This window comes from Dipodomys merriami, unplaced genomic scaffold (genome assembly GCF_024711535.1).
Source record: "Dipodomys merriami isolate MVZ:Mamm:240054 unplaced genomic scaffold, mDipMer1.0.p SCAF_3, whole genome shotgun sequence".
Lineage (NCBI taxonomy): Eukaryota > Metazoa > Chordata > Mammalia > Rodentia > Heteromyidae > Dipodomys > Dipodomys merriami.
In genome coordinates this window covers 84761162-84774049 of record NW_027204492.1, presented here as the reverse complement: position 1 = coordinate 84774049, position 12888 = coordinate 84761162, and the positions used below count along the sequence as shown (strand labels likewise).

The following is a 12888-nucleotide window of genomic DNA, read 5'->3' as shown; positions in this document are numbered from 1 at the left end:
AAGGCTGGGTGCTAGTGGCTCACATCTATAATCCTAGCTACTCAAAAGGCTGAGATCTGAGGATCGCAGTTCAAATCCAGCCTAGGCAGCCAAGTCTGTGAGACTCTCATTTCCAATAAACCACCAGAAAACCAGAAGTGGTGCTGTAGCTCAACTGGTAGAGTGTTCACCTTGAGCTGAAGAGCTCAGGGACATTGCCCAGGCACAGAGTTCAAACCCCATGACCGACTAAAAAAAAAAAAAAAGAGAGTAAATTAAGGGGCTAGGAATGTGGCTTAGTGGTAGAGTGCTTGCCTCATACACATAAAGCTGTGGTTCATTTCTCAGTACCACATACACAAGAAAAGCTGGAACTGGCACTGTGGCTCAAGTGGTAGAGTGCTAGCCTTGAGCAAAAGAAGCTCAGGGACAGTGCCCAGGCCCAGAGTTCAAGCCTCAGGATTTGCGAAAGAAAGAAAGAAAGAAAGAAAGAAAGAAAGAAAGAAAGAAAGAAAGAAAGAAAGAAAGAAAGAAAGAAAGAAAGAAAGAAAGAAAGAAAGAAAGAAAGAAAGAAAGAAAGAAAGAAAGAAAGAAAGAAAGAAAGAAAGAAAGAAAGAAAGAAAGAAAGAAAGAAAGAAAGAAAGAAAGAAAGAAAGAAAGAAAGAAAGAAAGAAAGAAAGAAAGAAAGAAAGAAAGAAAGAAAGAAAGAAAGAAAGAAAGAGAAAAAGCCTGAAGTGGTGTTGTGGCTCAAGTGGTAGAGCACTAGCCTTGAGCACAGAGAGGTTCAGGGACAGAGCCTAGGCCCTGAGTTCAAGCCCCAAGATTGGCAAAAAAGAGTAAATTAATGGCTGGCATAGAGCTCAGTGGCAAAGGACTTGCCTAGGAAGTGCAAAATGCTTGGGTTTGATCTCCAGTACCAAAAAAGGAAAGACCAAAAAAAAAGTTAAAAAACAAGAATAAATTAAACTAGGCTCTGGTTGTTCATACTATAATCCTAACTACTCAGGATGCTGAGATCTGAGGATCATAGTTCAAAGCCAGCCCAGGCAGAAAAGTCCCAGTGAGACTTTTTTTTGTCGGTCTTGGGGCCTGAACTCTGGGCCTGGGGACTGTCCCTCAGCTCTTCAGCTCAAGGCAAATGCTCTACCACTTGAACTACAGCACCACTTCTGGCTTTTTCTGCTTATGTGGTGCTGAGGAATCGAACCCAGAGCCTCATGCATGCAAGGCAAGCACTCTACTACTAGAGCCACCTTCCCAGCCCTACAGTGAGACTCTTTTTTTTTGGGGGGGGGGGTCCGGTCATGGGGCCTGAACTCTGGGCCTGGGCGCTGTCTGTTGCTCAGCTCTTCAGCTCAAGGCTAGCACTCTACCACTAGAGCCAGAGCGCCACTTCTGGCTTTTTTCTTTTTTGCTTATGTGGTGCTGAGGAATCCAACCCAGGGCATCGAGCATGCAAGGCAAGCGCTCTACCACTGAGCCACCTTCCCAGCCCTACAGTGAGACTCTTATCTCCAATTAACCACTAGAAAGTTGGAAGTAAAACTATAACTCAAAGTGGTAGAGCATTAGATTTGAACAAAAGAGCTCAGGGACAGCACCCAGGCCCTGATTTCTAGCCCTACAGCTGACAAAAAGAAAAAGAATAAATTAAAATTAATCAATAAATTAAGCAGAACAGGGCTTGACAGGGCACATTTATATGCCTAACACTTAAGAGGCCAAGGCAGAAAGATCATGAGTTCCAACTCAGTCTAGGCTACATATAGTAAGTTCCAAACCAGGATAGGATATATTGTGAGGTCTTATCTCAAAAAATTAATTAACTAGGCAGAATGACATAAAATAAGCAAACAAATAATTCATTAAATGATGAAATGGAAACAACATATAACATTTGGTCTGGTTCACTGTAAGTTTTCACTGGCTAGGTAAATGAGCCAGGTGAGTAGAGGAAAGCAGAGGGTGAGTGGGTAGTTGGGTAAAGGGAGGTACCTTTTGAGCTTTATTCAACTCCTTGTCCAGGTAGGCAACCTTCTGTCGAAGACTGGTAAGTTCTGGTATGGGGAAAGCAGGGAATCTCAGCTTGAGGCAGTGGAAAGGGTCTGAGGAGTCTTCTTACCCCTAAAGGACAAGTTTAGCCTCTGTCCCCCAAAGCCACCCTCATCTAATAAGACCCTCTTGGCTCACCAACACCATTCTTCCGTAGTTCATCTGAAAGCTGGTAGTTATTTGTCCGAAGTTCTAGGAGCTGAGCCTTTAGGGGAAGCAAAGTAGAAAAGATGTCAACCACAAAGTGCCTAAGTCTCTTAAGCCCCATGGACTGAACTGGTTCCTTCCACATGACTCCTCAGCCACTTGTTAAAATCTCTGTATAGCAGAGCACTAGTGGTTCACACCTGTAATCCTAGCTACTCAGGTCTGAGGATTGCAGTTTGAAGCCAGTTTGAGCAGGAAAAGCTGTAAGATTCTTATCTCCAATTAACTAGAAGACCAGAAATGGAGCTGTGGCTCAAAGTGGTAGAGTGCTAGCCTTGAGCAAAAAGCTCAGGAATAGTGCCTAGGTCTTGAGTACAAGCCCCAAGACCAACAAAAACAAAACAAAATCTGTGTATGCTGCATCCTAAATGAGATGTCAAGCCCTTACATTCCTGTTCCAACTCCTCTAGCTGCACTCCCTAGTCCCAACTAGCCTTCAACCCTCCATTTCCCCCATCTATCATTTCTGCACTGGGGCCATTGTGCAGAGTGCTGACACAATCAGGCTTCTGTTCATATGTGTTCCATGACTCAACAAATCCACAGGATAAGTTCCTCCTCCACCTCCTCCCTCATCTTAGCTAACCTTTTTCCAGCACTGAACATGGTCTTGGCTAGACCTGGAGGCCCCTAAGGGCAAGGATCAAGAGATTGCCTTCCAACTTATCTTCCAAGGAAAATCTTGTATTCCCCTCCCCAGTTTTCATTCAGTCAGAGGGTTTTCCAGATCCTGCCACTAATAAGGTTCTGTCTCTGTCTCTGCAACAGTACTAGAACTTGAACTCAGGATCTGGGAAGTTGTCCATTTTCACCTTGAGTGAAAAAGCCACCATTCCACTTACAGGTTTTTGGTGGTTAAACAGAAACAAGAATCTCATGGAGGGCTGGGAAGGTGGCTAAGTGGTAGAGTGCTTGCCTTGCAAGCATGAGGCCCTGGGTTTGATTCCTCAGCACGACATAAGCAAAAAGAAAAAAGCTGGAAGTAGTGTTGTGGCTAAAGTGGTAGAGCCTTGAGCTGAAGCACTGAAGGACAGCACCCAGGTCCAGAGTTCAGGCCCCACGCCGGACCCCCCCCCCAAAAGAAAAACCAGAATCTCATAAAGCCAGGCACCAGCAGCTTATGCCTATACTCCTAGCTACTCAGGAGGAAGAGATCTGAGGACCTTGATTCAAAGCCAGCCTGGGCAAGGAAAGTCTGTGAGACTTTATCTCCAATAAACCACCAGAAAACTGGAAGTGGCACTGTGGCTATGGTGGTAGATCGTTTGCCTTGAGCTGAAGAGTGAAGGGACAGCACTGAGGCACAGAGTTCAAGTCCCACAACTGACAAAAAAAAAGAATCTTATGAACTTTCCTACCTAAGATGCTTTGAACCTCAATCCTCAGATCTCAGCCTCCTTGAGTAGCTAGGATGACAGGTTTTAGCCACCAGTGCCTGGCTTACTACTAAGGTTGTCAAATATTGTTCCAGCCAGATATTGGTGGCTCATACCTATAATCCTACCTACTCAGGAGGCTGAGAACTAAGGATCAAGGTTCAAAGTCAGCCTGGGCAGGAAAGTCTGTGAGACTCTTATCTCCAATCAACCACCAGAAAACTGGAAGTAGAGTTGTGGCTTCAAGTGGTAGAGTGATAGCCTTGAGCAAAAGAGTTCAGAGACAGAACCCAAGCCCTGAGTTCAAGCCCCACACTGACAAAAAAGTGTTCTTATTCCCTTTGAGGATTAAACAGCACATACCCCTCTAACCCCTCCATCAGCCCCGAAGAATGCTGAAGCCCATTCTGCCCATACTAACTCACCATCCTTTACCCCAGCAGAAACTTTCCCTCCTAAAGCACCAGGGAGAGTTTGGCAAATACAGAATCTGTTTTCTGAGATTTTTTTTGGTATCAGTCTTGGTGCTTGAACTCAGGGCCTGGGAGCTGTCCCTGAGGTTTTTTTTTTTTTTTTTTTTTTGTCAGTCGTGGGGCCTGAACTCTGGGCCTGGGCGCTGTCCCTGAGCTCTTCAGCTCAAGGGCTAGTGCTCTACCACTAGAGCCACAGCGCCACTTTCAGCTTTTTCTGCTTATGTGGTGCTGAGGAATCGAACCCAGGGCCTCATGCATGCAAGGCAAGCACTCTACCACTGAGCCACCTTCCTAGCCCCCTCCCTAAGGTCTTTTGCTGGCACTCTACCACTAGAGCCACAGCTCCACTCTGGCTTTTTTGGTGATTATTTGAAGATAAAGTCTCAGGATTACCTTGCACAGGTTATAGTGAACTTTCATTGTTTAATGACTTTACCCTTACATCCCAGTGTCCCTCACACAGGGACAATTGTTTTCCCTCATTCAAGGACCAATAGAATTATCTTCCCTCACTCAAGGATTCCTTCCCTCCACTCACAGAACTCTAAATAGAATTCTTCCCCAGTAAGAAATTCTAAAGAAGGACCCACTCACAGTGCAATATTTTTACCCTGTCTGAGTACCTCTTAAAATCAAGCGGTCAGATTGGGAATGTGGTTTGCCTAGTATGCATGAAGCCCTGGGTTCGATTCCTCAGTACCATAAGAGAAAATGCCAGAAGTGGTGCTGTGGCTCAAGTGGTAGAGTGCTAGTCTGGAGCAAAAAGAAGCTTACAGTGCCCAGGCCCTGAGTTCAAGCCTCAGGACTGGCAAAAATTTTTTTAAAAATCAAGTGGTTAGTTTCCAGTCAGGGTATCTCCCCAAAGCCCAATGATCTCCCTTCCATGCAGTTCAAGGTATCAATGACTCTTTTTACCTCATCTTGTCCTGCCCTGAATAATGATTAATTTCATTACTCATTCAGGGACTTATTTACCTACCCCTCCCCCCTCCGCCCCCGTGAAATGGGATCATCCCTCATCATCCAATGGTACCAACCCTCTGGATCTTCACCTCCCACAGCAGCAACATCTTGGGTCTTTCCCCAATCTCCTGGCACAGTGGTATCTCCCACAAAGTTTCCACCTCGCACTGGCTAATGGTATGCCTTCAAAAGGGCTGCCCCCACCATGACGCAAACAGCCCAACGCTCCCTTCCTTCCCCTGCAAACAAAATGGTTTCTCCCTCTCCAGATTTTTCCCTCAAAGCTTAACATCATCACCCAACGATGGTATGTTCTGCATAAAGGCCTAAAGTTCTCATACCCCGAGGACTAAGGTATTGCCTACTTAAGAACGCCCGCTCTCCCTCCCGCCCACACGGCTGACAAGAACCTTCGGAACCCAAATAGTACCTCAGAACCCAATAGACTCGCCTCCGCTCAGACCTATTTTCCTTCCCCAGAACAACCCCTTAGATTCAAGTCCATCCAAACCAATTACTCCGAGCTGATAGCACTACCTCCCGCTACCCTTTCCCCGGTCGCAGAGCCCGGGGGTCTTTCCCACCGCAAGCACCTGCATCCGCTGAAACTCCTCCTCAGACAGAGCTTGCGCCATGTTCCTCCCCCCCCCACCCCCCGACCGTCTTCCTGCGCAGTCGCAGTCCGTGCCCACTGGCAGGCTTCAGTTTGGACCGTACCACTGGTGGGGAAAAAATGGAGGTGTAAGAACCTAATTCAAAAGTTCAACATTTTGGAACTAGAGGGAAGGAAATAAACCAACTACTTGGGTGAGTTGATAACTCAATGTTTTGAGAGACTGTAAGTTATCTGGTATGACTTTTCAGCTATTGTAGAGGAGACATTGTTACGTGACAGTAAGGAATCCCTGTTTTAAGAGTGAACTCGTCATTAGGCAAGTGTTTGCCGACAGAAAATCTCTTGCCGGGAACTCCTTTAAAGAGACTGGTTGACTTAAAAACAGTGGAAATGAAAGCGGAAGCTTTCCTGTCTTGTTCCCGCCCTCCTTTGGGTGACCCCTGAGGGGAATCCTGCCTCTTTAAAACCCTGATTCTTTCTTTTTTAAGAAAGATTTTTAATCATTTTATGTATATGTGTATGTATGTCGTAGGGCCTGAAATCTAGGCCTGGGCGCTGCCTCTCAGCTCTTCAGCCCAAGGCTAGCACTTTGCCACTTGAGCCACAGTGCCATTTCTGGCTTTTTCTGTTTATGTGATGCAGAGTAGTCAAACCCAGGGCCTCATGCATGCAAGGCAAGCACTCTAACACTGAGCCACTTTCCCCGCCCCTCAATGATTTTATTAACATAATGCTATATATAAAAATAGGTAAAGGACCCAGCAATGAATAAATTAAAAATACCTGAGGAGAAAGAAGGGGGAGCGAATCTCCTTCCCCAAAAATCTCCATTAGAAACAAAAGAGTTGGGAGCTGGTGGCTCAAGCCTATAATCCTAGCTACTCAGGAGGTTGAGATCTGAGAATCGCAGTTCGAAGCCAACCCAGGCAGAAAAGTTCCCATGAGACTCTTTCCTATCTTCAATTAACCACCAGAAAATTGGAAGTAGAGCTGTTGTTCAAAGAGGTAAAGTACTAGCTTTGAGCCAAAGAGTTCAGGGAGGACTGGGAATGTGGATCAGTGATAGAGTGTTTTCGTAGCATACATGAGGCCCTGGGTTCAATTCCTTAGCATCACATAAGTAGAAAAAGCTGGAAGTGGCACTGTGGCTCAAGTGGTAGAGCACTAGCCTTGAGCTGAAGAGCTGAGGGACAGTGCCTAGGCCCAGAGTTCAGGCCCCAATACTAACCACCCCCCCTCACCCCCGCCAAATTAAAACATAAATCATCTTTTTTTTTTTTGTCAGTCATGGGGCTTGAACTCTGGGCCTGGGCACTGTCTCTCAGCTCTTCAGCTCAAGGCCAGTACTCTACCACTTGAGCTACAGCACCACTTCCTGCTTTTTCTGCTTCTGTGGTGCTGAGGAATCGAATCAGGGCTTCATGCATGCGAGGCAAGCACTCACTCTACCACTGAGCCACCTTCCCAGCCCCCATGAATCATCTGTAACTTAAAAAAAAAAAAGCCAGGTGGGACTGGGAAGGTGGCTCAGTGGTAGAGCGCTTGCCTTGCATGCATGAGGCCCTGGGTTCGATTCCTCAGCACCACAGAAGCAGAAAAAAAAAGCCGGAAGTAGCGCTGTGGCTCAAGTGGTAGAGCGCTAGCCTTGAGGTGAAATGCTAAGAGACAGCGCCCAAGCCTAGAGTTCAGGCCCACGACCAGAACCAAAAAAAAAAAAAGCCAGGTGAAGGTGGCTCACACCTGTAATCCTAGCTACTCAGGAAGCTGAGATCTGAGGATCGAGGTTCAAAGACAGCCTGGGCAGGAAAGTCTGTGAGAGTATCACCAATTAACCACCAGAAACCCAGAAAGTGGCGCTGTGGCTCAAGTGGTAGAGCACTAGCATTGAGCTGAAGAGCTGAGGACAGCACCCAGGCCCAGAGTTCAGGCCCACGACCAGACCAAAAAAATAAATAAATAAATAAATAATAAAGGGTGGTGGGAGGAAGGAAAGAAGGAACTAAAACTAAGTATCTTGATGTGGAGCTATTTTTTTATAGTAATTAAATGATTTGCTCACAATAAAAAATGTTTTTAATCAGAACTATTTTTTTCTTTTGTAACATAACTTCATTGAGACACAATCTTATCTCTATATAAATGAGCTCATACATTCAGTGTGTTTGAACAAATATATACAACCTTGTAACCACCACCACAATCAAGATGGAATTCTTCTGGTGAAGCCAACAGGAGGCCCTGAGTTCAAACAGTACTGAGGAAAAGAAAAAGAAGCAGAAGCCAGTTGCAGTTACTGGTGGCCCATGCCTAGCTACTCAGGAGGCATGGAAGTTAAAAGCCGGCCTAGGTGGACAAATCAGAGATTCTCATCTCCAGATAACCAGCAGAAAGCTAGAAGTGGAGGCATAAAATGCCAGTCTTGGACAAAAAAAACCAGGAGTGTGAGGCCCTGAATTCAAGCCCCAGGACCTCACAAAAGAAAAAAAGAGACAATTATTTTCTATCATCTTTAAAGGTTTTTGTGTGTGTGTGTACCCCACCACACCATTTTCTCAAATGATTGAGATTGTACCTCTTCCTCCTTCACCCCATTCACTGAGGTTATGTCATACATTTTGTAATACAGTTAGATTATGTTGTCACAATCTCCATCCTACACTGGTACCCTTGACCTCCTGGTTGACTTTTGTTTCAAAAATATTAGGATGTGGGCTGGGAAGGTGGCCCAGTAGTAGAGTGCTTGCCTCACATGCATGAGGCCCTGGGTTAGATTCCTCAGCACCACATAAGCAGAAAAAAAGCTGGAAGTGGCACTGTGGCTCAAGTGGTAGAGCGCTGGCCTTGGGCTGAAGAGCTGAGAGACAGCGCCCAGGCCAAGAGTTCAGCCCCCAAACCCAACAACAACAAAAATATTAGGATGTAATTTTTTTGGGGGGGTCTGGTCGTGGGGCCTGAACTCTGGGCCTGGGCGCTGTCCCTCAGCTCTTCAGCTCAAGGCTACCACTCTACCATTTGAACCACAGCGCTACTTCTGGCTTTTTTCTTTTTGCTTATGTGGTGCTGAGGAATCGAACCCAGGGCCTCAGGCATGCAAGGCAAGCGCTCTACCACTGAGCCACCTTCCCAGCCCCAGGATATAATTTTTTGTGCTGAAAGACCTATGAATTTTTTTTGTGTGTGTGCCTGTACTCGGGGCCTGAGCTCTGTCTGTTACCTTTTTTTTTTTTCTTGCCAGTCCTGGGGCTTGAACTCAGGGCCTGGCAACTGTCCCTGAGACTCTTTGTGCTCAAGGTTAGTGCTCTACCACTTGAGCCACTGCACCACTTCTGGCGTTTTCTGTGTACTTTATTGGATATGAGTCTCATGGACTTTTTTGCCCTGGCTGGCTTTGAACCACGATCCTCAGATCTCAACCTCCTCAGTAGCTAGGATTATTACAGGTGTGAGCCTTAGCTTTTCTACTCAAAGTTGGTGCTCTACCAAATCTCTACTTCTAGCTTTTTTGTGTGCTGGTCCTGGTGCTTGAACTTATGGCCTGGGCACTGTCCTTGGAAATATTTTGCTCAAAGCTAGCTTTCTACCAGTTGAGCCACAGCTCTACTTCTAGCTTTTCTAATGCTTATTTGAGGATAAGAGTCTCACAGACTTTCATGCCCTGACTGGCTTCAAAATGTCATCCTCAGATCTCAGCCTCCTGAGTAGCTAGCATTACCAGTACCTAGCATGACCTATGAGTTTTAACAAATACGTTGTGTGTGTGTGTGTGTGTGTGTGTGTGTGTGTGTGTGTGTGTGTGTGTGTGTATACAATTTTATTTTATTTTTATTTTTGTTGATCGGGGGCCTGAACTCTGGACCTGGGTGCTGTCCCTCAGCTCTTCAGCCCAAGGCTAGCGCTCTACCACTTGAGCCACAGTGCCACTTCCGCCTTTTTCTGCTTATGTGGTACTGAGGAATCAAACCCAGGGCCTCATGCATGTGAGGCAAGCACTCTACCACTGAGCAACCTTCCCAGCCCCTGTTTAATATATTTAAAAAAATGTTTTCCTCACAGTGTCTTTTAACTTTGGGTGGGATTTGAACTCAGGGCCTTGTGCTCTCATTTGGTTTTTTCCATTCACTATTTGAGCCATACTTCTACTTTCAGCTTTGTTGTTGTTGTTGTTATTGTTGTTGTTGGTCGTGGGGCCTGAACTCTGGGCCTGGGCGCTGTCCCTCAGCACTTCAGCTCAAGGCTAGCGCTCTACCACTTGAGCCACAGCACCACTTCCAGCTTTTTCTGCTTATGTGGTGCTGAGGAATTGAACCCAGGGCCTTATTCATTCAAGGCAAGCACTCTACCACTGAGCCACCTTTCCAGCCTTTCTTTTTTTTGTCCTGACGCTTTTTGTCTGGACCTGAGTACTGTGTGACCTGAGCAATTCAGCTCAGCAAGTACTCTACCACTTGAGCCACAGCACCACTTCTGGTTTTCTGGTTGTTTATTGGGATAAGAATTTCATGGCCTTTCCTACCTGGGCTGGCTTTGAACCTAGATCCTCAGATCTCAGCCTCCTGAGAGCTAGGATTACTGGTATGAGCCACTGGCACCTGTCTACTTTCAGCTTTTTTCTAGTTAACTGGAGATAAATGTCTCACAGACATTTCTTCTTGGGCTGGCATTGAACCTCAATCCTCACATTTCAGCCTCCTGAGTAGCTAAGATTACAAGCATGAGCCACCAGCACCCTGTATCATATTTTTTGAACAGGTGTGCACCCTCATATCTGGCTTCTTTCACAGTTGTATTAAGATTCCTTTGTAGCCAGGCACCGGTGGCTCATGCCTGTAATCCTAGCTACTTAGTAGGCTGAGATCTGAGGATCAAGGTTCAAAGCCAGCCTGGGCAGGAAAGTCCATGAGACTCTTACCTCCAATAAACCTAGAAAACCGGAAGTGGTGCTGTGGCTCAAGCAGTAGAGTGTTCAGCCTTGAGCTGAAGAGCACAGGGACAGAGCCCAGGCCCAGAGTTCAAGCCCCACGACCGACAAAAAAAAAAAAAAAAAAGATTCCTTTGTAATATTTTTTTGTTACTGTTTTTTGTTTGTTTGCTTTGTTTTTTTTTTACTGGTGTGAACCACTGGCGCATGGCTATATTTGGTTTTGTAACTGATTTCTAAGGTTTTCTAGGTACAAAATAATATCATGTTAAATGAGAAAGATGTTTCTTTTCTCTTCCCAATCATTTACACTGCCTATAGTTGATTTATGTAAGTACCATTTTTCACTAAGAGGACACAAGGCCCCTTGAAGAAATTGCTGATTCTAGGGCTAGAATGAGAAGAGTACAAGATTAGCCTGAGCATGCTGAAGCATGCCTATACTAATTTATTTTTGGTCGATCCTGGGGCTGGAACTCTGGGCCTGGGCACTATCCCTAAGCTCTTCAGCTCAAGGGAGCACTCTACCACTTGAGCCATCACACCATTTCTGGTTTTCTGATGGTTAATTGGAGATAAGAGTCTCACAGACTTTCCTGCCCGAGCTGGCTTTGAACCTCGATCCTCAGATCTCAGCCTCCTGAGTAGCTAGGATTACAGGTGTGAACCACTGGCACCTGGCATGCCTGTACTTCTAGATACCCAGGAAGCTGAGGTGGAAAGAGTTCGAGTTCAAGCCCAGCATGAACAATTTTGGAAATCTTTGAACCAAGTAACACACAAAAAAGAAATAAAAGTAAATGGCTTCAGATGTAACTCGGTGGTAGAATGCTTGCCTAGCATGCACCAAGCCCTGGGTTAAATCCTTAATATTCTAGGGAGGGGATAAGAAAAAGAGCATTAAGTTGACCACTCATAGCTCATGTTTGCAATTCTAGTTACTTAGGAAGCTAGATCTGAGTTCAAAGCCCACAGAGCACAGAAAGTCTGTTAGACTATTGTCTCCAATTAACCACCAAAATGCCAAAAATGGAACTACAGCTCAAGTGGTAGAGCACTATCTTTGAACAAAATGCTAAGAGACAGCACCCAGGCCCTGAGTTTAAGCCCTAGTTCCAAGGAATAAAAGAGCACTAAGGGCATGGTTCAAACTCTAAAGCACCTACATAGCAAACTTGAGCCTTGAGCCACTGAGTTCAAACTCCTGTACCAATAACAAAAGAAAAAAGGAAGAAGGAAGGGAAAGGAAGGAAGGAAAAACTATTAGCCTACATCATCAGGAAAAAAAAGTTTTTTCCTGTTTTACAATTCAATTTAGGTTCATATATCTTGTTATTTATTTATTATTACTTTTTTGTTGACAGTATAGATTTGAACTCAGGCCTTGAGCGTACTAGGCAGGCAACCTACTGTTTGAGCCACACCCCAACCTTTTTCAGATATATGTGTGTATAGATATCTATATCTATATAGATATAGATATATCGGGGTTTTTTTTGTTTTTTTTGGTCAGTTGTGAGGCTTGAACTCAGGGCCTGGGTGCTGTCCCTGAGCTTTTTTGCTCAAGGCTGTCACTCTACCACTTGAGCCACAGCTCCATTAGTGGAGTTTCATGGACTTTACTGCCCAGTCTGACTGAATGGCCATTCTCAGATCTCAGATCTTAACCTCCTGAGTAGCTAGGATTACATGTGTGAGCCACTGGCATTTGGCTTATTATTAGTATTTTTTTTTTACCATTACCAGGTTTTGAACTCAGGACCTCAGGCTTACTTACTAAGTTGATGCTCTACCACTTGGAGATTTTGTTTTTGGGAGTACCAGGGTTTGAATTCAGGGCCTGGTACTTCCTTGCTCAGCTAGCATTCTATCATTTGAGTCACACCTCCAGCCCTTCCAGCCAAGCTTTTTGCTGGCTATTTTGAAGATGGAGTTTCGTGGACCTTTCTGCCCAGAATGGTTTCTAACCAAAATCCTCCAGCCAAAAAGAACATTTAGATATTTGTTCATGAATGTGAATTATATAGTTTTCTTTCTTGTAATGACTCCTTAAAAAAAATTGTGTTGTAACTGGGGGCTTCAGGATCTTGCTGTGTGCCAGTGGCTCACAACCTTAATCCTAGTTACTCAGGAGGCTAAGAGCTAAAGATCAAGGTTCAACGCCAGCCCATTCAAATCCAAGAGACTCTCATTTCTAAGCACCAATAAGCTGGAATGGAGCTGTGGCTCAATTGGTAGAGAGCTAGGCTTGAGCTAAAAAGCTCAGGCCCTGAGTTCAAGCCCCAGGACCAGCATAAAAAATGT

The 12888-nt window shown here is 45.3% G+C and overlaps 1 protein-coding gene across 3 annotated transcripts in view; it reads right to left on the bottom strand.

Moving 5' to 3' along the window:
• Gripap1 (GRIP1 associated protein 1) overlaps positions 1-5709 on the bottom strand; it is a 35754-nt gene extending 30045 nt beyond the window's left edge. For all 3 annotated transcript variants that reach the window (XM_070040488.1, XM_070040489.1, XM_070040490.1), the window contains exons 1-3: positions 5644-5709; positions 2170-2236; positions 1975-2036 (exon numbers count right to left, since the gene is read on the bottom strand). In XM_070040488.1, the coding sequence (XP_069896589.1) occupies positions 1975-2036; positions 2170-2236; positions 5644-5685 (171 nt within the window). In that variant the 5' untranslated portion in view covers positions 5686-5709. The remainder of the gene's footprint in view (positions 1-1974; positions 2037-2169; positions 2237-5643) is intronic.
• Between the last annotated feature and the right edge of the window lie 7179 nt (positions 5710-12888).